General features: G+C 44.3%; 1 protein-coding gene across 3 annotated transcripts in view; it reads left to right on the top strand.

The window, feature by feature from the left end:
* si:ch73-242m19.1 (uncharacterized) overlaps window positions 1-21590 on the top strand; it is a 31374-nt gene that overhangs the window by 9469 nt on the left and 315 nt on the right. Inside the window, exons 13-42 of one of the 3 annotated variants that reach the window (XM_035743481.1) lie at window positions 110-475; window positions 724-930; window positions 1160-1287; window positions 1438-1666; window positions 1886-2088; window positions 4594-4746; window positions 5361-5454; window positions 5635-5769; window positions 5856-5962; window positions 6065-6176; window positions 6278-6327; window positions 6537-6713; window positions 6924-7041; window positions 7656-7830; window positions 8011-8149; window positions 8381-8531; window positions 8699-8794; window positions 9007-9174; window positions 9452-9600; window positions 9942-10080; window positions 11690-11810; window positions 12006-12118; window positions 12306-12455; window positions 12744-12965; window positions 13268-13417; window positions 13553-13687; window positions 13948-14100; window positions 14309-14518; window positions 20896-21016; window positions 21380-21507. In XM_035743481.1, coding sequence (XP_035599374.1) covers window positions 110-475; window positions 724-930; window positions 1160-1287; window positions 1438-1666; window positions 1886-2088; window positions 4594-4746; window positions 5361-5454; window positions 5635-5769; window positions 5856-5962; window positions 6065-6176; window positions 6278-6327; window positions 6537-6713; window positions 6924-7041; window positions 7656-7830; window positions 8011-8149; window positions 8381-8531; window positions 8699-8794; window positions 9007-9174; window positions 9452-9600; window positions 9942-10080; window positions 11690-11810; window positions 12006-12118; window positions 12306-12455; window positions 12744-12965; window positions 13268-13417; window positions 13553-13687; window positions 13948-14100; window positions 14309-14518; window positions 20896-21016; window positions 21380-21507 — 4599 coding nt within the window. Of the gene's footprint in view, window positions 1-109; window positions 476-723; window positions 931-1159; window positions 1288-1437; window positions 1667-1885; window positions 2089-4593; window positions 4747-5360; window positions 5455-5634; window positions 5770-5855; window positions 5963-6064; window positions 6177-6277; window positions 6328-6536; window positions 6714-6923; window positions 7042-7655; window positions 7831-8010; window positions 8150-8380; window positions 8532-8698; window positions 8795-9006; window positions 9175-9382; window positions 9601-9941; window positions 10081-11689; window positions 11811-12005; window positions 12119-12305; window positions 12456-12743; window positions 12966-13267; window positions 13418-13552; window positions 13688-13947; window positions 14101-14308; window positions 14519-20895; window positions 21017-21379; window positions 21508-21590 lie in introns of all 3 variants that reach the window. The other 2 variants (XM_035743480.1, XM_035743479.1) reach the window with 2 other exon arrangements.

Raw genomic sequence — 21590 nt, 5'->3', positions numbered from 1 at the left:
TGTGTGTGTGTGTGTGCATGAGTGAGAGAGTAAGTGAGTGATTGAGCGAATGTGTCTGCTATGTCAAAGTTTCTTTAGGGAATTGATATCGGTTTGACTGTGACTACAGGTTCACTGTTCCGAGTTCATGGAGTACCCAGAGGTGGAGAATCTTCATGATTTCTACACCACTGAGGAGAGATATGTCCACACCCAGGACCAGCGAGGGTTCTACGTGGTGTATGACGTGGCTCTGAAGGACCTGGAGGAGCTGGAAGACACACTGATTCTTCTGGGCTCACACTACATCCAGAGGAGTAGTTGGAGGGTCAAGGGCCAGTCTGAGGGCAGCAGGGTCAAGGGTCAGTCTGAGAGGTCACCTAGCTCTGCAGCGACAGACCTCCACTCTGCCTGGGCTCAGACAGATGTGGATAGAGTTGCAGTTCTCCTAGACCTGTGGACGTGCGAAGCTGCTTTTTTGGAGAGCAAAGTGCAGGTTAGCAAATATGCTGAACGGGGCCGTGTTCATTAGGGCACGTAAACAGAAAACATCTTAAAATGTTCTGAAACGGAAAACAAAAATTCACATTTCTCATTGGACATGTACATTTAATCCCTCCCTGTTTCAGTCTGTTTTCTTCTCATTGATGCCTAATGAACACGACCCAGGTGATAATCCATTTATTTTAAGTCTAGTATATTGTGTGTCATTATGTGAACCATGCCCCCTCTGTTAATTTCCAGTTGTTGAACTGCTATATGGAGGCATACCAGCATGTGACAGGACCAGAGGAGAGGTTCTCCTTGGCTCAGGTCATCACAGACATCATGCACAGAAGGCCTCGGCTACACCTGGACATGGGAGCAGAGTACTTTGTTCAGACCTACCGGGCAGAGATGGTCTGCATGCAGACACACCAGCAACTCATCAGAGCCGTGCTGGACAACCAAGTAATTGTTTCTGAAAAATTGTGGCACAGCCTAGAGAGCTATTGATGCCAGTGTGGAGAGTTGAATCATAACAGGTGTATCTGGCTTGAAGGACCATTAATAAACTATTGGCCGGGATAGCCCATTAGCAAAGCCAATAAAAGCAATAGGTTTTGAAGTCAAATATATATTCACTTTTCCATGCCATGTGTTCTAAAGGTCTCTCTAACTGTGTTATGTTGACTATTAGATAGATTGTCAGCGGCAATACCTCCACCGGGTGTGGAGAGGAGGTCAGGGACAGGAAGCTACTCCTTGTGACTATGGTCTTCCTCCTAACTATGTGGCCAAACATCTGGTGTCCCTCGGTGGTGGCAGGCAAGTCGTAGTTCTACCAATGAATTATAGACTGATCACAGTGTAATGTGATGTCACCTCAAAGCAGACTAACATGTTAAACAGTATAAATAAATAGCTAATGTAAAAATGTGTGCGCACACCCCTGCCTGTCTGTCCTCTTGTTACCAGTCCTGCCCTGATGAATGTGTTCCTTCTGGAGGTGCACCACTCCCTAAGCCTGGCCTCTGAAATGTACCAGGCCCTGACCCAGGCTCACACTGAGCTCTGCCAGCTCCACCGTGCCAAGGGGGTGACTGAGAGAGTCACCCTGGAACAGAGACTCCTACAGCGGGCTCTGCAGCACTGGCACTCCCTGGATCCTCCCGGGGCCTACTATAGCTCTCAAACTCAAAAGGATGTGAGTCGAGTATCTCCCTCACATTCGAGGGAGTCGAGTATCTCCCTCACACTGATATGCTACACCTGCCACTTGAGAAGTTCTAATTGTAAAAATTATATTTTCTTAATTGACTCACCTGTGTAAATAAAGGTTAAAAAAAACACGGAATCTATATCAATATTGTTAAGTGCAATGATTGCAAACTGATCGCAGCAGATTTTTTTTCTTTCGCTCCAGTTGTTTTCAGATTTTTTCATGGAGGACCCCTCCCTGGTCCGAGCGTTGGGGGTCTCTCTGATCAGATCGGCTGAGGAGCAGGACATGAAGCAGGGGAAGGAGAAACAGTTCTTTGCTGTGGAAACCTTCGCCAAGCTGCTGGAGTTAGTCACCATCCGCCATCGCCTTATGGAGTCAGCAGCAGAGACTGCACATCTGGCACAGTTGAGTTGATTCTTCCTATATTGATTGTCGTTAATTATTTCAAGGGGTATGTACTGCAAGGGGTCTGCGATTTGTAAATCTTTTTTGGAATTCTGAATGTTATTATTATTATTTTATGAATATTGCTAGCTCCAGCAGACTACCACCGTGGATACCATTTTTATGTCTCTGCGTCCAGTATGATGGAAGTTTGAGATAGTTTCATGAGCCAATGCTTACTAGCTTCAGCGCAATGACTGAAAGTCTACAGGAACAGTTAGCATGCTAGCTATTCTTGTTCATCCGACTTTGAGGAAGTAGATAAAGGGCTTCATTGCCAAATTCTCAAACTATCCCTTTAATATGAAGGAAATGACAGTCATTAGAGCTAATTCAAGTTTTTTTTCTGTAATGAAAATTCTTAGGCGAGCCGTCTAAGTGGTGATTTTCGGGATGGAAAAACAGTTTTCAGGGTCAACCTTAATGACCAAAATTCGAAAGGCACTCGCAAATCTGAGCTATCTTTTTTTGCAGGTGCATGGTAACAGTTGAATACTGAATACTGAATACAGTGATACTAGCAAGAGCAGCTTTACGTATCAGCTTCAAGGCCAGAAAGCATGCAGAAAAGATATTGAACTATATATATATACACTACCGTTCAAAAGTTTGGGGTCACTTAGAAATGTCCTTGCTTTCCATGAAAACATACATGAAATGAGTTGCAGAATTAATAGGACATATAGTCAAGACGTTGACAAGGTTATAAATAATGATTTTTAATTGAAATAATAATTGTGTCCTTCAAACTTTGCTTTCGTCAAAGAATCCTCCATTTGCAGCAATTACAGCCTTGCAGACCTTTGGCATTCTAGTTGTCAATTTGTTGAGGTAATCTGAAGAGATTTCACCCCATGCTTCCTGAAGCACCGCCCACAAGTTGGATTGGCTTGACAATAGCTCAATAGGGTTGAGATCCGGTGACTGTGCTGGCCACTCCATTGTAGACAGAATACCAGCTGACTGCTTCTTCCCTAAATAGTTATTGCATAGTTTGGAGCTGGGTCCTTGTCTTGTTGTAGTCATTGTCTTGTTGTAGGAGGAAATTGTCTCCAATTAAGTCCACAGGGTATGGCATGGCGTTGCAAAATGGAGTGATAGCCTTCCTTCTTCAAGATCCCTTTTACCCTGTACAAATCTCTCACTTTACCACTACCAAAGCTCCCCCAGACCATCACATTGCCTCCACCATGCTTGACAGATGGCGTCAAGCACTTCTCCAGAATCTTCTCATTTTTTCTGCGTCTCACAAAGTTCTTCTTTGTGATCCGACCACCTCAAACTTAGATCCATCTGTCCATAACACTTTTTTCCAATCTTCCTCTGCCCAGTGTCTGTGATCTTAATCTTTTATTTGCCAGTCTGAGATATGGCTTTTTCTTTGCAACTCTGCCTAGAAGGCCAGCATCCTGGAGTTGCGTCTTCATTGTTGTGTTGACGTTGAGACTGGTGTTTTTCTGGTACTATTTAATTTTAATGAAGATGCCAGTTGAGGACTTGTGAGGCGTCTGTTTCTCAAACTAGACACTCTATGGTACTTGTCCTCTTGCTCAGTTGTGCACCGGGGCCTCCCACTCCTCTTTCTATTCTGGTTAGAAACAGTTTGCGCTGTTCTGTGAAGGGAGTAGTACTGTACACAGCGTTGTACGAGATTTCTTTCTTGGCAATTTCTCGCATGGAATTTTTCAGAACAGGAATAGACTGACGAGTTCCAGAAGAAAGTTCTTTGCTTCTGTCCATTTTGAGCCTGCCATTGAACCCACAAATGCTGATGCTCCAGATACTCAACTAGTCTAAAAAAGGCCAGTTTTATTGCTTCTTTAATCAGTACAACAGTTTTCAGCTGTGCCAACATAATTGCAAAAGTGTTTTCAAATGATCAATTAGCCTTTTAAAATGATCAACTTAGATTAGCTAACACAACGTGCCATTGGAACACAGGAGTGATAATTTGCTGAGTTGCTGATAATGGGCCTCTGTACGCCTATGTATATATTCCATTAGAAATCAGCCGTTTCCAGCTACAATAGTCATTTACACCTTTAACAATGTCTACACTGTATTTCTGATCAATTTGATGTTATTTTAATGGACGAAAAAATGCTTTTCTTTCAAAAACAAGGGCATTTCTAACTGAACCCAAACTTTTGAACGGTAGTGTATTTATTAAATGATACCATCTTTGAGAACTAACAACCAAAGAAAAGCTAGACAGTCAGGGAGAATAACATTTAAAAAAGGGCATTCAACCCACATGCCCATTGATTTTGTTATAACGTTTGAGCAGAGGAACACAGCATTAGCCATGGCAAAATGCATATAATTGCAGGAAATTTGATTTTAAACTACATTACGCTGAGATTATCGTCACTGTATTTGCAGGATTTGAGGTAAGTGTTACTAAATGTGTTTATGGTATAAAATGTCCATTCTGTAGTGTTTATATTATGGTCTGGCTCTCCTAGGTTATACAAAACACAAGCTCTGGAGCTGGGCTTTGATGAGTTCCACCTGTATGTGCGCCCCGAGCAGTTTGAGTTTGCTGTCCAGAGAGACAAGACAGAGCATAGACCTCTGTTTGTTACGGCACTACTGCAGGACGACAGCTGTTTGGACAGGTACCCTCCTTACCCTGTTACGCTGCTAACATAGATAGATGTGCAGCTACCTTCTTTTTCTTTCTTAGTCAATTGTATATCTACAGTAGGTCTTGAAAAATAAGGGAACTATTAACAATTCACTTTTTTGACAATGTAACGCTAATGCTTAAAACAATCATAAAAAACCTTCTTCTCATGGACTAAAAGTCATAATCACTCCACATTTGGTCTTTGGACTCCTCACAATAATAACTCCTAAAGAGTTTGAGAAAATAACGTTGATGCATTCAAATGACCACACTATACCACACTATACGCTAATTTGCTCAAATATGCAAGAAATACTTCAAAAATCTTCTTCTCATGAACCGTAGACCAAATGACACCAAATTCTGATTGTAGGCCAATGGTACATGTCTTAACTTAGTTTGAGAAAAGCTAAGGGATTGGTCAAAGGATGGCTGAGGTATTAAAATTCACTCCAGATGTTGCATTTAGACTCATGAGTTGCTACATGATAGAGCGCTGGCTTTGTTATCCATCTGATCATGTGTCCTTTCTGTCATCCTGTGAACCCTATTTATTGCTGCTCGCAGCTATATTCTTATGTTTGTTATTCCCGACCCCTGTAGGTACACTCCATCTAAGTTTCCACTGAGCATCCAGGAGCTTGATGAGAACCAGATTGGAAAATTCAGCTTCTACTCTGAAGAGACAGTAGTGCATGTAAGGTCAACTGAGACTTTGGGCCTGATTCAGAGTTGAGATAAGAGGCCACAACCTTTTGTGTAAATCAATGTCAAGAGAGAGTCCTGCCTTTTTATGAAGCGATATTATAGCTGTTACCCATTATGATTCACACTTGATCTTATAGGGGTCACCTCAGTCCCGGTCTTCTCTCTCCAGCTCATGAATAGGTCAGCCATAGAGAACCTGCAGGTGACCCTGGCCTGTCAGGTGACTCAGAAGAACGCTCTGATTGGTGCAGTGAAGCAGGCGTGTCTATGTTATTGGTCAGAGACTTTCACAGGCTCTCCAGAGGTACCTTACATCACTACACATATACTTTAATTCAGTGGCCTGTTTGCTGGGATCAAATTACTTCTCTCTCTCTCTCTTTGATTTAGGCGGTTCTTTGTTCTAGTGGCGATGCAAGCTCCTTAGCTAAGCAGGGTCCCAAAGTTCGCAAAGATACAAGTGAACCAAAGATAACTGGTGCAGGAACCAGGGAGAGGTGAGTTGGAGGGTCAATGATGGCCATGTTTTGTAATTATCAATATTATTACAGTTAAATATAATTATTATGTCATGTGATTTGACTGTTGTGTTTGTTCAGGCTGACCGAGGCGTTTGTCTCCATCCAGCTGGAGAAAGTGGGTCCACGAGATGAGATGTTGAACTCTTTCGTAAAGAGGAGACAGATCATGGGTGTTGTGATGATGAACCCTGTAAGTGAAATGTCATAGAGGTCAGAGGGGGCAGGGGCTATGTTGGATCTCAGATATTACTGTTTGATTGTTTACCTTCATGACCTTCTCTTTCACCGCAGGATGAAGTAGCAAAAATCAAGAGGTGGCTGATTATTGAGTTCTGTCGAAAGTATGTACATCTGTAGTAGAAGTTGACGATCATGATTGCCATGTTCAGACATGCTAAAGTGAAGCTTCCTAGCATGACTCATTTGGAAGTGTTTATTCACAGGAGACCCGATTGTTTCATCACATTTTGGGGACTTTATTTCCCTGAAGTCTGACTTTCCTCCAGGTGTACCTGTAACATGTTGTCTGTGTCTGTCAACTTTTTCCTAGATTCAGTTTGCGCATGTCCCAGTGTTGTGTGAGAGGGCAGATCATATGCCTGTACCACAGCCTGACCACCTTACTGGACGAGCTGCCAGACATCCGCCAGTCCCACTTCCTGATTGGCCAGGACCATGAGTTGAAAAGCGATATGGACTCAGGTCTAGGTGTTCGCCCTGACCCCAGGTAAGACCAGTGTGAGAGAGCGTTTTTTAGCATGAAATGTAGTGGTCAAAAAAATAGGTGGGTAAACATCCACTACATCAATGATCATATAAGAATACTTGCTTCAGAAAACCTTGCATATGTTGACAGAGCTAATATTTTAGGAGTGTGAAGACACCCTGTGGTAGTGTATTTGCTCAGAGATGATTTTTGTTCCACTTGGTTGGACAGGAAGTTCCAGCGGCGTCCTAGGCGCCTGCTGTCAGCCGACGGCAGAATGCTCCTCAACCTGTGGTTCCTCCCCCACTACACTGAGGTTCTCCTCATGTTCAGAACCCTGGAGGACTCGGTGAGAGGTTCTAACCTGCTTTACATTGTGTTAACCTACAGATGGACACAGACACATGCATGTGGATTCAAATTAGATTTTGTGATATCAGTCAAAAACCAAAACCATGGCCTTGCTACATCTCTGTCTATCTTTCCTGTATGCAAATGAAAACTAAATCCAGAACAATGAAATGTTTCTAAGACTCTAGAGCAGGGTTTCCTAACTGGCGGTTTTATTTGGCCACATACGTTTTCGGAGGTTTTCTTTATTTTAAATTTGACATTTTTATTTGGTGGACATAAAAGACTGTAGAAACACCAGGAAATCAACTCCAAGTGATTTTAATTGAGGAAATCTGTTCCCAAGTACTCCCACTCATAACAGAGAGACACGTAATCGTATGCAAACGTGAGCAAGGTTTGAAATCGTTATCTTTTAGTCAAATATTAAATCTGTTTGGGTTTATTGTGGTCAATTTGCAGTCTACAAATGATTTGTAATTACATTCCGGGCCCCCCGACCAACAGCAAATTCTTTTTTTAAAATCAGCCTTTGGCTGAATCTAGTTGGTGATCTCGGCATAGAGCACATTGATCTTTATCTTGAACTGGTTTCCTTTTGTTGCATTACAGGCATGTTGCCGGGCTCTTCACCATAGTCTGGAGATAGTCTCTGCCCTGCATGACATCATCTATTACCTGGTCAGTTTCGCCCGACTGGGGAACCCAGGAGTCTTCAGCTCCAAGAGAGGAGGAGGAGCAGGAGGGGGAGAGCTTACAGCTGACTGGGGCGGCGCTGAAGGCATCGGTATGCATAAGTCATAAACAGACCCGTGGTTCCAATGCCTCAGTGGGTTAAATCATGGTGCAGGATTGTGAGTTTGATTTCCCCGCATCGAACACATATACTATCTGTGTCACTGTTTACAGTTCTGTAAGTCACATTGGAGGAAAGCATCCGCTAAATGACCATGCTGTTATTGTTAAGGTGCGGAGCTGTGGGAGATCCAGAAACAGGTTGACTCTCTTTGTGACCCTGGTAGCCCTGAGGCTGTGGGTCGCCTGCTTCAACTACGGAGACACGTGCTCTTCTTGCAGTACGACACCGCTGTGAGGCACCTCATCAGGTGAGTGGAGAAAGGTAGAAGATGTTGATATTATATGCCATCAGTGAGCTGGTTTTGATAAGTGTAATGGAGTTTGAGGGTTCCTAGCATAAGAACCAGACCTTGGTCAAATACATTATGTGTCAACAACTTTCAAACGCTTGAGCTTGATTTAGCTAAATCAGTTCAATGGGACCAATGGAGATCAAAAGTGAAAACACAAAAGTATTTGATATGCTCTCTCTCTCTCAGAGAGGCGTTTCTCTCCTCTGGTAACATCGTAGCCTATCAGAGCGTGAGTGACAACATGGGACACGCCCTCCCTGCGCTGAGTGACAGCGTCAGAACCAATCACAGTTCTCTACTGTCTTTACCAGAGCCAATGGAGCCTCACAGCCCCCGGGTTTGTTATAAAGTTTACACTTCTGAAGCCCAGACAGTGTTTGCGTTACTATCCAGAGTAAATGGGAAACACAGTATAGGTAATGCTACTTTTGATAGTTTTCTACTGCTCAGGCAGGGTTGTACTCTTAGACAATTGTGAGGTCATCATGTATTTGTGCTCTCTAGGCTCAAAGGATGTACCCATGGAGAAGTTTTCTGGTGTGTCATGGATTGCACTCTGTAAACATTTGGGGCATCCCACCCATTGAGTACTGCATGCAGGTAGACTTCCACTCTCTTTTATGATGTTTCTTGTTTTTCCGTTCTTACTAGCAAGTGATTTAACAAATAGAGGCAACTAGAAATGATTGCGATAGTGATTGTTTTATCTATGTTGGTTGAATGCATTGTAATCTGCTCTGGATAAGAGTATCTACGATGCTAAATGACTATATTGTGGGTGCTCATGGGGTCTTATGCTGCTTGTAATCCAGCTGTGTCTGAGTGGGCTGGGTGACCGCAGCAGGATGGAGGCCAATGGAGCGATCCTGGGTGTGTCTCTACTAATGGAGGATGTCCTGAACAGCGGAGGGAGAGGGGCAGCACCGCTACGTCTCCATGACAACAAGGCGGGGGGGGACTCACGTGGAAAGCCCGAGGAAGTATATTTACATACGTGTTAGAAGGTCTTTTCTTTGGGGTGTGTTAAAATATATGGGTTACTAGGTACATAGTTGCATTCAAAACACATGTAGGCCTAAACATGTATGTAACATCTATGTTTACCGGCAGAAAAAGCACCATGTAAGCAACGCTGTGAACAGTTTTGTTTTTGTTGCACTGGCTGACAGTATTGTGTCTTAATACTAGGAGGATGGTAGCAGTGTGGATGACAGTGTTGATGAAGAAGAGAAGGGGATCTCCTCTGCTCCCCTCCAGGACCCTCTCCAGGTGCTGTCTGTGTTAAAGGGTTTCCTGCTCCTCACCAAACAACTGGAGGTGTTTAAGGAGAGCTGGGGAAGGCGACAGCTAGGGGTGGAACAGATCAATACCACGAAGATCCACAGGCACTTCTCAAGACTCTACAGGTTAGTTAGTATTGCCCATGAAAAAGTTTTTACTTGATGTGACATTCTGACATACATACTTCTTATATATTTCTTAATTCCATTCTTTTACTTTTAGATTGTATTGTGTTGTTGGGAATTGTTAGATACTACTGCACTGTTGGAGCTAGGGACACAAGCATTTCACTACACCCGCAATAACATCTGCTCAATATGTGTATGGGGGGGGGGGATAAGCAACAGCGACATTAACAAACTTTCACATAGAAATGATTGTTCCTTGTTTATTAATCCTGACTGTGAGATGATGTCGTCTCATCGTTAATATGTAGCTCAGTGGGTCTCATGCTTCTACATTGCAGAGCAGACATCCAGTACCCAAGTATGAGAGCCCTGGCTCAAAAGATGGGTAAAGAGAAGGACTTTGAGGCTCTGCTGTCTGACAGCCAGCCTCTACTGCCTCCTGCAGGAGCTTCCGAGGTTCACATCAAGAGATTCCAAGTATTGTACTACTGCAGCACACCATGATAGCTCACTCACAAACCTGACCTCTATTGGAATCTTTTAACACGGTTTAGTCGGAACTAGAAGCACAAGCATTTCGCTACACTCGCAATAACATCTGCTAACCATGTGTATGTGACCAATACAATTGGATTTGTTTTAGTTTAGGTAGAGAGTAAAATGTACACTGAGTTTACAAAACATTAAGAACACCTTCCTAATATTGAGTTGCGGCCCCCTTTATAACTCAGAACAGCCTCAATTTGTCAGGGCATGGACTCTACAAGGTGTCGAAAGCGTTACACAGCAATGCTGGCCCATGTTGACTCCAATGTGTCGATTTGGCTGGATGCCCTTTGGGTGGTTCCGTGTGGCTCAGTTGGTTGAGCATGGTGCATGCAACGCAAGGGTTGTGGGTTTGATTACCACAGTGGACCAGTATAAAAATGTATGAAGTCACTCTGGATAAGAGCATCTGTTAAAATGTAAAAGTGGGTGGTGGACTATTCTTGATACACACGGGAAACAGATGAGTGTGAAAAACCCAGCAGTGTTGCAGTTCTTGACACAAACTGGTGCGCCTGGCACCTATTATCATACCCCATTCAAAGGCACTTAAATCTTTTGTCTTGCTCACTCACTTTCTGAATGGCACACATACACAATCCATATCTCAATTGTCTCCAGGCTTAAAAATAATTATTGAACCTGTCTCCCCCCCCCCCTTCATCTACACTGATTGAAGTGGATTTAACTGGTGACGTCAATAAGGGATCATAGCTTTCACCTGGATTCACCTGGTCAGTCTGTCATAGAAAGAGCAGGTATTCCTCATGTTTTGTACACTCAGTGTACGTGATCCAACTGTTAACTTGAGTGTTTTATGAAAATGTACACGCATAACGTCTGATGGACATAAAAAGCCACTGTATTCGTGTAACGATCCATATACCGTAGTAGTCTGGGATCCAAACTGAATCCAGTTTCACCATTGTTTCACTTCACGAAATAAAGCCTTGATTCAGGTTGATTCTACCTTTTTTTTTTGCCATTCGTGCTGTTGTCTGTGCCTAACCATGTTTGTACCATGTTTGTGCTGCTACCATGTTGTGCTACTGCCATGTTGTGTTGCTACCATGTTATGTTCTTGTCGTGTTGTGTTGCTACCATGTTGTGTTTACTGCCATGTTGTTTTGTTGTCGCAGGTCTCTCTTTTGTGTCGTGTTGCGGTGTCTCTCTTGTCATGATGTGTGTTTTTTACTTGGAATCCCAGCCCCCTTCCCCACAGGAGGCGTTTTGCCTCTTGGCAGGCCGTCATTGTAAATAATGATTTGTTCTTAAATTAACTTCCCTAGTTAAATAAAGGTTAAATAGCACTAATTATTTTTTAAGGTTGGAACCCAGACTAGTCGAGTAGTGCTACAGACTGAGGAACAGGTTGTAAATTGTGTAATGAAAATGAGGATAAACACGAACATTGGTTTCTCTGTTGACTCTAAGTATGGTGGCTCAATCAGTTTCTACGGACCGAGCAATAGGTTATGTCTGTAATGCGGCAAACAGGATGATGAGGAACATCTCATTGAGTCTGTGCATGGTGCCTCAGTTGCTCAGGCTGCTGGAGAGTACGGAGTGTGATATGATCCGAGCGGTACAGAGGAGGATCGCGAGAGAGCTGACCCTGGTGATTTCGGAGCGGGCACGCCAAGACACAGGCCTCCCCACAGGTACACTACCCACCTCTCAGGATGTCTCACGAAGACGGTAACCAATGTTGGATCTGGATTTCTGTTGTCCTTTAAAACATTTGAAGATGTTTTACATTTTACTGTTACATCACGAACAGGTTAAACAGCTACGAGTATGAGTCGAAAGATTCTAGGTGTAATGGTTGACTAATCACTGTTACGACTGTCGTCCAGAGTTGTGGAAGCAAGGCCCCATGAAGCACAGTCTGTCCCCAGAGAGACCTCAGTTAGTGGAGCGCTTCACCCAGCAGCTAATGGAGTGTGCTGAGCAGACGGAGGAGGGACAGGTGAGAAACCCAACACAGAATGGACAGACAGGCAAGACAATAGCCCTAAAACAATGGGTAGCAGTCTGGTCCTTTTTCTCAGAAAAAAAATAAGAAAAAATTGTCAGTCACAGGTTCATAGGTTTCAAGCACCAAGAACGTGAGAACAGTTTCATGACAAAAATATATGTTATACGTCTCCTGCCAGCTGACCTTCCCCGCGGCCCACCTCCAGCGGTGTCTGTCCACTCTGGGCCGCTCTGTGATGGAAAGAGAACGCAGCAGCTTCCTCCTCTACTCCCAGTTCTATGAACAGATCTTACAGCAGGAGAGCCAGCTGCTCTACCGCAGAGAACAGGTATCCTACTCTACTGTACTTCAGCAGTTCAGCGCATAAGACGTGTGTCAAGATATGCAATGCCTTTTTTCCATTGGTAATACAGTATATGTGTGAACGACTGGGATTAGAACCTCTGGGAGATAACGCTAGTCTTCCGGTGTCCGGCAAGGTTAGTTATCACGTAAGCAGGGTTCCAAACCCGGTTTGATTCCGGGGCTTTATACCATTCATTTGCTAAACTGCACACAAACGTATCTTTAAGTTCTTGCTTCTTTGACTTCTCTCTGTACAATATTTGTCCTGCAGGATGTGAAGAATCTTGAGGCGTCCCAGTCCCAGACCATCAACCCTTACAGCGAGGTCAGTGGGCTCTGTCGTGGGATGATGTTGCAGACCACAGCCCTGCGTACCCGGGTCACCCAACTGGAGGAGGAACAGAGAGGTCTGGAGCAGCAGATTAGCCTAAAATACAGACAGCGCTATGACTCCCTGGTCCGACAACTTTTCTCCAACTGCATTCAACTGAAGGTACGAAACGCTTTTAAAACCTATCTTTTTATCATAACGGTAACTATCTAAAGCCTGAAGGTATAATGCATTATGATGCTGTTAGAATGCATTATAAGACTTGACATAAGCATGTATGAGCACCTTATAGTCTCTTAGTATCACCTCACAATGATCCTGACTAACTTTGATCCACAATAACTGGTTAATTTGGAAAATAGTTGGTGTTTGGTCGCGTCGTACTTTTGACCACATCACTGCCATGCTAAAAGCACCACACCCTCTCGTCTTTTTACTTTATTGTTTACTTGGATGGATCACAGGCCAGGCTTGATGAGTACCATGTGCGAATGGACCAGGATGTTACTCAGCTGGTGAGCAAAGTGAGGAGAGAGGGAGTGGATAACATCATCAAGCTGAAGAAGTTTGGCTCCACTAAAGGCAATGAAGCTCTTCTTACGACGCAGTCGGAGGTGAGACGATTGGGGCCCAAAGTGTTTTCGAAGCAAGTGACTGAATTGTGACTCAGCTGTTTACAGAATTATTGCATTCATGACTAACAGATATTCTCTTCCTTAATCTTTCTTTTTCTTCTTCTCCTCCATCAGAAGCAGGAGCTCCATGACCTGAGCATGGAGAACAGTCTGCTGACTGGCCTGCTGTCTAAGGTGAAGGCACTGGGCCACTGGAGACAGGTGGTTGGACAGGGCAAGCTGCACCGTAGATTGCTCCACAGCCAGCAGGTACGGTTAGGAGGATTGGAAAGGAGTGTCCCCAAAATTACACAAGTGTATTGACTTGCAATGACGGTGACATCACGGTTGTTTTATGATTTGACCTACTTAAGTTGAATGCACAGATGTTAACCTGTGCATAAGAGCCTCTGCTAAATGATTGTAATATTAATACAAATGTAGAGACTCATATGGATTGCACCAGAATGGCTGTGGCTTTTCATGTTTTTTTGATGACGTTTTGTGCGACTGACTTGTGTTGTGTCTAGAGGGAGATGTCCTGTCAGAGGGAGGCACTGCGAATGAAGATGATGTCAGAGGGTGAAGTGATCGTACTGAAGCAGGAACTGGAAGTCACTCAGAGGGCCATGACACAGTGTCAGATGGAGTACAACCGCACCAAGAGACTGCTCACCAAACAGGTAGCTAGCTATATCCTCACTCTGACTCATTCACATGCATTTCTTTCTACAACATTACAGATAACAAGTGGAATGAATCTTCACATTTTCTTCTCATTTTACATCATTGTAAATAATGTGATATTTTCTGTCATAGCCGATTTTAATAACCAGATCTAGAGATATTTGCCTGTCTGGTCTGACAGTAGAGAGATTTTTATGCCCACAGAGCGCAGAGCTCCGTGAGGTGAGGCATCACTCTGCTCAGGAGGTCCAGAGCAGACAGGAGCTGGACAGCTACCACCTGCAGAGCCTGGAGCAGCTGAGAGAGGGCGTGGAGGACAGAGACAGACAGCTCCAAGACCTCAGGACTCAGCTGGACAGGAGCAGCAGAGACAGACGGCTGCTGAGACAACGCAGTGCCAAAGACATCAGACAGGTGACACTCGTTCTCATCCCTGCAGTACAAACACACCCAACACATAATATAAAATTATCTGTTCTAGTATTACTAAAACAGACATCATCCGGCTTGGAGCAACATAAAACAGAGATGGATAATAACTTAAGTTCCCAGACTTTTAAACAATTACATTGTACACTGCTCAAAAAAGTAAAGGGAACACTTAAACAACACAATGTAACTCCAAGTCAATCACACTTCTGTGAAATCAAACTGTCCACTTAGGAAGCAACACTGATGGACAATACATTTCACATGCTGTTGTGCAAATGGAATAGACAACAGGTGGAAATTATATGCAATTAGCAAGACACCCCCAATAAAGGAGGTGATGACCACAGACCACTTTTCAGTTCCTATGCTTCCTGGCTGATGTTTTGGTCACCTTTGAATGCTGGTGGTGCTTTCACTCTAGTGGTAGCATGAGACAGAGTCTACAACCCACACAAGTGGCTCAGGTAGTGCAGCTCATCCAGGATGACACATCAATGCGATCTGTGGCAAGGTTTGCTGTGTCTGTCAGCGTAGTGTCCAGAGCATGGAGGCGCTACCAGGAGACAGGCCAGTACATCAGGAGACGCAGCAGCAGGACCACTACCTCCGCCTTTGCAAGGAGGAGCAGGAGGCGCACTGCCAGAGCCCTGCAAAATGACCTCCAGCAGGCCACAAATGTGCATGTGTCTGCTCAAACGGTAAGAAACAGACTCCATGAGGGTGGTATGAGTGCCCGACGTCCACAGGTGGGGGTTGTGCTTACAGCCCAACACTGTGCAGGATGTTTGACATTTGCCAGAGAACACCAAGATTGGCAAATTCGCCACTGACGCCCTGTGCTCTTCACAGATGAAAGCAGGTTCAGAATGTGAGCATATGTGACAGACGTGACAGTCTGGAGACGCCGTGGAGAACGTTCTGCTGCCTGCAACATCCTCCAGCGTGACCGGTTTGGCGGTGGGTCAGTCATGGTGTGAGGTGGCATTTCTTTGGGGGGCCGCACAGCCCTCCGTGTGCTCGCCAGAGGTAGCCTGACTGCCATTAGGTACCGAGATGAGATCCTCAGACCCCTTGTGAGACCATATGCTGGTGCGGTTGGCCCTGGGTTCCTCCTATTGCAAGACAATGCTAGACCTCATGTGGCTGGAGTGTGTCAGCAGTTCCTGCAAGAGGAAGGCATTGATGCTATGGACTGGCCCGCCTGTTCCCCAGACCTGAATCCAATTGAGCACATCTGGGACATCATGTCTCGCTCCATCCACAAACGCCACGTTGCACCACAGACTGTCCAGGAGTTGGCGAATGTTTTAGTCCAGGTCTGAGAGGAGATCCCTCAGGAGACCATCCGCCACCTCATCAGGAGCATGCCCAGGCGTTGTAGGGAGGTCATACATGGTACGCCATTTCCGGTTTACGTGTTGCTGTGCGTTTTGTTGCCAACCTTACTTTGCTACCTGACAACTTTACGGTTTTTACTTTTTAATTAGAGTTTATATTTTTGTTTTTTCCCTCAACTTTTTCACTCCGGACGCTGGACATGGTTCGTCAGGACCTCCAACAGCCAAAGCTAAGTAGTAACATTAACATGATGCCTTCTAATTGCAGTCGCTGTACTCATAATATACAGGAGAACGATCGCCTTACGGCGAGGATAGCTGTGCTACAAGCCCAGCTTCAGACGCAATCGTTAGGCAAGGGTAATTTCAGTGTAGGAAAGGATGAAACAGCGTCTGTGCCACCAGTAAGTACAGATAGTAATGTTAGTATAAATCCCCTCGCACGGTCCCCGCAGCCGGACAACTTTCTCATGGTTTCTGGAGGGAAATGCTGTAGGAATGCTCAACTGGTGTCGCTCATTCAGCCGACAGAAACTTTCAACCGGTTTTCCCCATTAAGCAGCGAGTCGGAGTCAGAGACCGAGCCTTCTCTTCTCTCTACTCCTCCCATGGCGGGGTCTGAGACTCCGAAGCTTCCCACCATTAGCTCTGACAAATTGAAAACTCTCGTCATTGGCGACTCCATTACCCGCAGTATTAAACTTAAAACGAATCATCCAGCGATCATATACTGTTTACCAGGGGGCAGGGCTACCGACGTTAAGGCTAATCTGAAGATGGTGCTGGCTAAAGCTAAAACTGGCGAGTGTAGAGAGTATAGAGATATTGTTATCCACGTCGGCACCAGCGATGTTAGGATGAAACGGTCAGTGATCACCAAGCTCAACATAGCTTCAGCGTGTAAATCAGCTAGAAAGATGTGTCGGCATCGAGTAATTGTCTCTGGCCCCCTCCCAGTTAGGGGGAGTGATGAGCTCTACAGCAGAGTCTCACAACTCAATCGCTGGTTGAAAACGGTTTCTGACCCTCCCAAAAGATAGAATTTGTAGATAATTGGCCCTCTTTCTGGGACTCACCCACAAACAGGACCAAGCCTGACCTGCTGAGGAGTGACGGACTCCATCCTAGCTGGAGGGGTGCTCTCATCTTATCTACCAACATAGACAGGGCTCTAACTCCTCTAGCTCCACAATTAAATAGAGTGCAGGCCAGGCAGCAGGCTGTTAGCCAGCCTGCCAGCATAGTAGGGTCTGCCACTAGCACAGTCAGTGTAGTCAGCTCAGCTATCCCCATTGAGACCGTCTCTATGCCTCGACCTAGGTTGGGCAAAACTAAACATGGCGGTGTTCGCCTTAGCAATCTCACTAGGATAAAGACCTCCTCCATTCCTGTCGTTATTGAAAGAGATCATGATACCTCACATCTCAAAATAGGGCTACTTAATGTTAGATCCCTTACTTCAAAGGCAATTATAGTCAATGAACTAATCACTGATCATAATCTTGATGTGATTGGCCTGACTGAAACATGGCTTAAGCCTGATGAATTTACTGTGTTAAATGAGGCCTCACCTCCTGGCTTCACTAGTGACCATATCCCCCGTGCATCCCGCAAAGGCGGAGGTGTTGCTAACATTTACGATAGCAAATTTCAATTTACAAAAAAATATATATGTTTTCGTCTTTTGAGCTTCTAGTCATGAAATCTATGCAGCATACTCAATCACTTTTTATAGCTACTGTTTACAGGCCTCCTGGGCCATATACAGCGTTCCTCATTGAGTTCCCTGAATTCCTATCGGACCTTGTAGTCATAGCAGATAATATTCTAATCTTTGGTGACTTTAATATTCACATGGAAAAGTCCACAGACTCACTCCAAAAGGCTTTCGGAGCCATCATCGACTCAGTGGATTTTGTCCAACATGTTTCTGGACCCACTCACTGTCACAGTCATACTCTGGACCTAGTTTTGTCCCATGGAATAAGTGTTGTGGATCTTAATGTTTTTCCTCATAATCCTGGACTATCGCACCACCATTTTATTACGTTTGCAATTGCAACAAATAATCTGCTCAGACCCCAACCAAGGAACATCAAAAGTCGTGCTATAAATTCACAGACAACACAAAGATTCCTTGATGTCCTTCCAGATTCCCTCTGTCTACCCAAGGATGCCAGAGGACAAAAATCAGTTAACCACCTAACTGAGGAACTCAATTTAACCTTGCGCAATACCCTAGATGCAGTTGCACCCCTAAAAACGAAAAACATTTCTCATAAGAAACTAGCTCCCTGGTACACAGAAAATACCCGAGCTCTGAAGCAAGCATCCAGAAAATTGGAACGGAAATGGCGCCACACCAAACTGGAAGTCTTCCGACTAGCTTGGAAAGACAGTACCGTGCAGTACCGAAGAGCCCTTACTGCTGCTCAATCATCCTATATTTCCAACTTAATTGAGGAAAATAAGAACAATCCGAAATTCCTTTTTGATACTGTCGCAAAGCTAACTAAAAAGCAGCATTCCCCAAGAGAGGATGGCTTTCACTTCAGCAGTGATAAATTCATGAACTTCATTGAGGACAAGATCATGATTATTAGAAAGCAAATTACGGACTCCTCTTTAAATCTGCGTATTCCTTCAAAGCTCAGTTGTCCTGAGTCTGTACAACTCTGCCAGGACCTAGGATCAAGTGTTTTAGTACTATATCTGTTGACACAATGATGAAAATAATCATGGCCTCTAAACCTTCAAGCTGCATACTGGACCCTATTCCAACTAAACTACTGAAAGAGCTGCTTCCTGTGCTTGGCCCTCCTCCTATGTTGAACATAATAAACGGCTCTCTATCCACCGGATGTGTACCAAACTCACTAAAAGTGGCAGTAATAAAGCCTCTCTTGAAAAAGCCAAACCTTGACCCAGAAAATATAAAAAACTATTGGCCTATATCAAATCTTCCATTCCTCTCAACATTTTTAGAAAAGGCTGTTGCGCAGCAATCACTGCCTTCCTGAAGACAAACAATATATACAAAATGCTTCAGTCTGGTTTTAGACCCCATCATAGCACTGAGACTGCACCTGTGAAGGTGGTAAATGACCTTTTAATGGCATCAGACCGAGGCTCTGCATCTGTCCTCGTGCTCCTAGACCTTAGTGCTGCTTTTGATACCATCGATCACCACATTATTTTGGAGAGATTGGAAACCCAAATCAAATTGGTCTAAACGGACAAGTTCTGGCCTGGTTTAGATCTTATCTGTCGGAAAGATATCAGTTTGTCTCTGTGAATGGTTTGTCTTCTGACAAATCAACTGTACATTTCGGTGTTCCTCAAGGTTCCGTTTTAGGACCACTATTGTTTTCACTATATATTTTACCTCTTGGATGCCATTCGAAAACATAATGTTAACTTTCACTGCTGTGTGGATGACACACAGCTGTACATTTCAATGAAACATGGTGAAGCCCCAAAATTGCCCTCGCTAGAAGCATGTGTTTCAGACATAAGGAAGTAGATGGCTGCAAACTTTCTACTTTTAAACTCGGACAAAACAGAGATGCTTGTTCTAGGTCCCAAGAAACAAAGAGATCTTCTGTTGAATCTGACAATTAATCTTAATGGTTGTACAGTCATCTCAAATAAAACTGTGAAGGACCTCTGCGTTACTCTGGACCCCGATATCTCTTTTGAAGAACATATCAAGACCGTTTCAAGGACAGCTTTTTTCCATATACGTAACATTGCAAAAATCAGAAACTTTCTGTCCAAAAATGATGCAGAAAATTTAATCCATGCTTTTGTCACTTCTAGGTTAGACTACTGCAATGCTCTACTTTCCGGCTACCCGGATAAAGCACTAAATAAACTTCAGTTAGTGCTAAATACGGCTGCTAGAATCCTGATCAGCAAGGGCTGATTTCAAGGTTTTACTGCTAACCTACAAAGCATTACATGGGCTTGCTCCTACCTATCTCTCTGATTTGGTCCTGCCGTACATACCTACACATACGCTACGGTCACAAGACGCAGGCCTCCTAATTGTCCCTAGAATTTCTAAGCCAACAGCTGGAGGCAGGGCTTTCTCCTATAGAGCTCCATTTTTATGGAATGGTCTGCCTACCCATGTAAGAGACGCAAACTCGGTCTCAACCTTTAAGTCTCTACTGAAGACTCATCTCTTCAGTGGGTCATATGATTGAGTGTAGTCTGGCCCAGGAGTGGGAAGGTGAGCAACGAACCGCCCTTGCTGTCTCTGCCTGGCCGGTTCCCCTCTTTCCACTGGGATTCTCTGCCTCCAACCATATTACAGGGGCAGAGTCACTGGCTTACTGGGGCTCTTTCATACCGTCCCTGGGAGGGGTGGGTCACTTGAATGGGTTGAGTCACTGATGTGATCTTCCTGTCTGGGTTGCCCCCCCCCCCTTGGGTTGTGCTTGCTGTTTGGGGTTTTAGGCTGGGTTTCTGTTCAGCACTTTGAGATATCAGCTGATGTACGAAGGGCTATATGATTTGAATTTGATACAGGCACGTGGATGCCACACACACTACTGAGCCTCCTTTGGACTTGTTTTAAGGACATTACATCAAAGTTGGATCAGCCTGTAGTGTGGTTTTCCACTTTAATTTTGAGTGTGACTCCAAATCCAGACCTCCATGGGTTGATAAATTTGATTTCCATTGATAATTTTTGTGATTTTGTTGTCAGCACATTCAACTATGTAAAGAAAAAAGTATTTAATAAGAATATTTCATTCATTCAGATCTAGGATGTGTTATTTTAGTGTTCCCTTTATTTTTTTGAGCAGTGTATGTGTCCCGTAGGTATAAACTTGGGCCCGGCCTTTCCTGGTCAGATTATATGGTCATGGAAAATCCCTGGCCCTGGGAATAAGTTATCTAAATGTGTATATTCCCTGATGAAGGGAGCACATTTACCGTAAATTAGACAGAGCAAGTTTAGATTATTGCTGTAATGGTAATGGACATTAACCCAGGCACCCACTGTGGCTTTAGGTGAAGGGCCAGCTTCATCAGGAACGCAGCCTCAAACAGGAGGCTTTCCAGCGGGTGGACAAGCTGCAGAGCCAGGTAGAGGATGTTGAGACTGCTCTCTCCAGGTGTACCTACACAGCAGGTAATGGCTCAGCTTTCAGTGTGTTCCACTCACTCCCTTTCCATACAGCAGTAAATTACTATGGCAATGGTTCTCAATCCTGGCTCTGGGTACCCAAAGGGGTGCATATTTTTGTTTTTGCCCTAGCACTACTACACCTGATTCTAATCATCAACTCGTTATCAGGCTTTGATGATTTGAATCAGGTGTGGTGCTAGTGCAAAAACGCACCCCTTTGGGTCCAGCGGACCAGGATTGAGAACCACTACGCTATACACTACTCTAGAAGTGCATGTGCCAAGTACAAAACATAACACACTGTTTAATGAATAACTCACTATGCTGCAGCTAGCCATTGATTCAGCCTGTGCTCTCTCTCAAAAGGGCGACGCAAGACATCTTGTTACACTTTCCCTCACAACAGATCCAGCATCAGAAACCCAGAACACGCTGGCCCACAGCAGGACGATAGCAAGAGGGATTCTACCACCCAGCTGGAGAGACCCAAAACAGTGAGTATCTCTTCTTGGCATATTACAGCCTAGTAACCAGTGAACTTTTGTGTGGCTTCGTTTCCCCAATAGAATTGTATCGT

The sequence above is a fragment of the Oncorhynchus keta genome, chromosome 29 (assembly GCF_023373465.1).
Source record: "Oncorhynchus keta strain PuntledgeMale-10-30-2019 chromosome 29, Oket_V2, whole genome shotgun sequence".
NCBI classification, from domain to species: domain Eukaryota; kingdom Metazoa; phylum Chordata; class Actinopteri; order Salmoniformes; family Salmonidae; genus Oncorhynchus; species Oncorhynchus keta.
The sequence above is the reverse complement of the archived record's forward strand: the minus strand, read 5'-3'. Positions and strand labels throughout refer to the sequence as shown.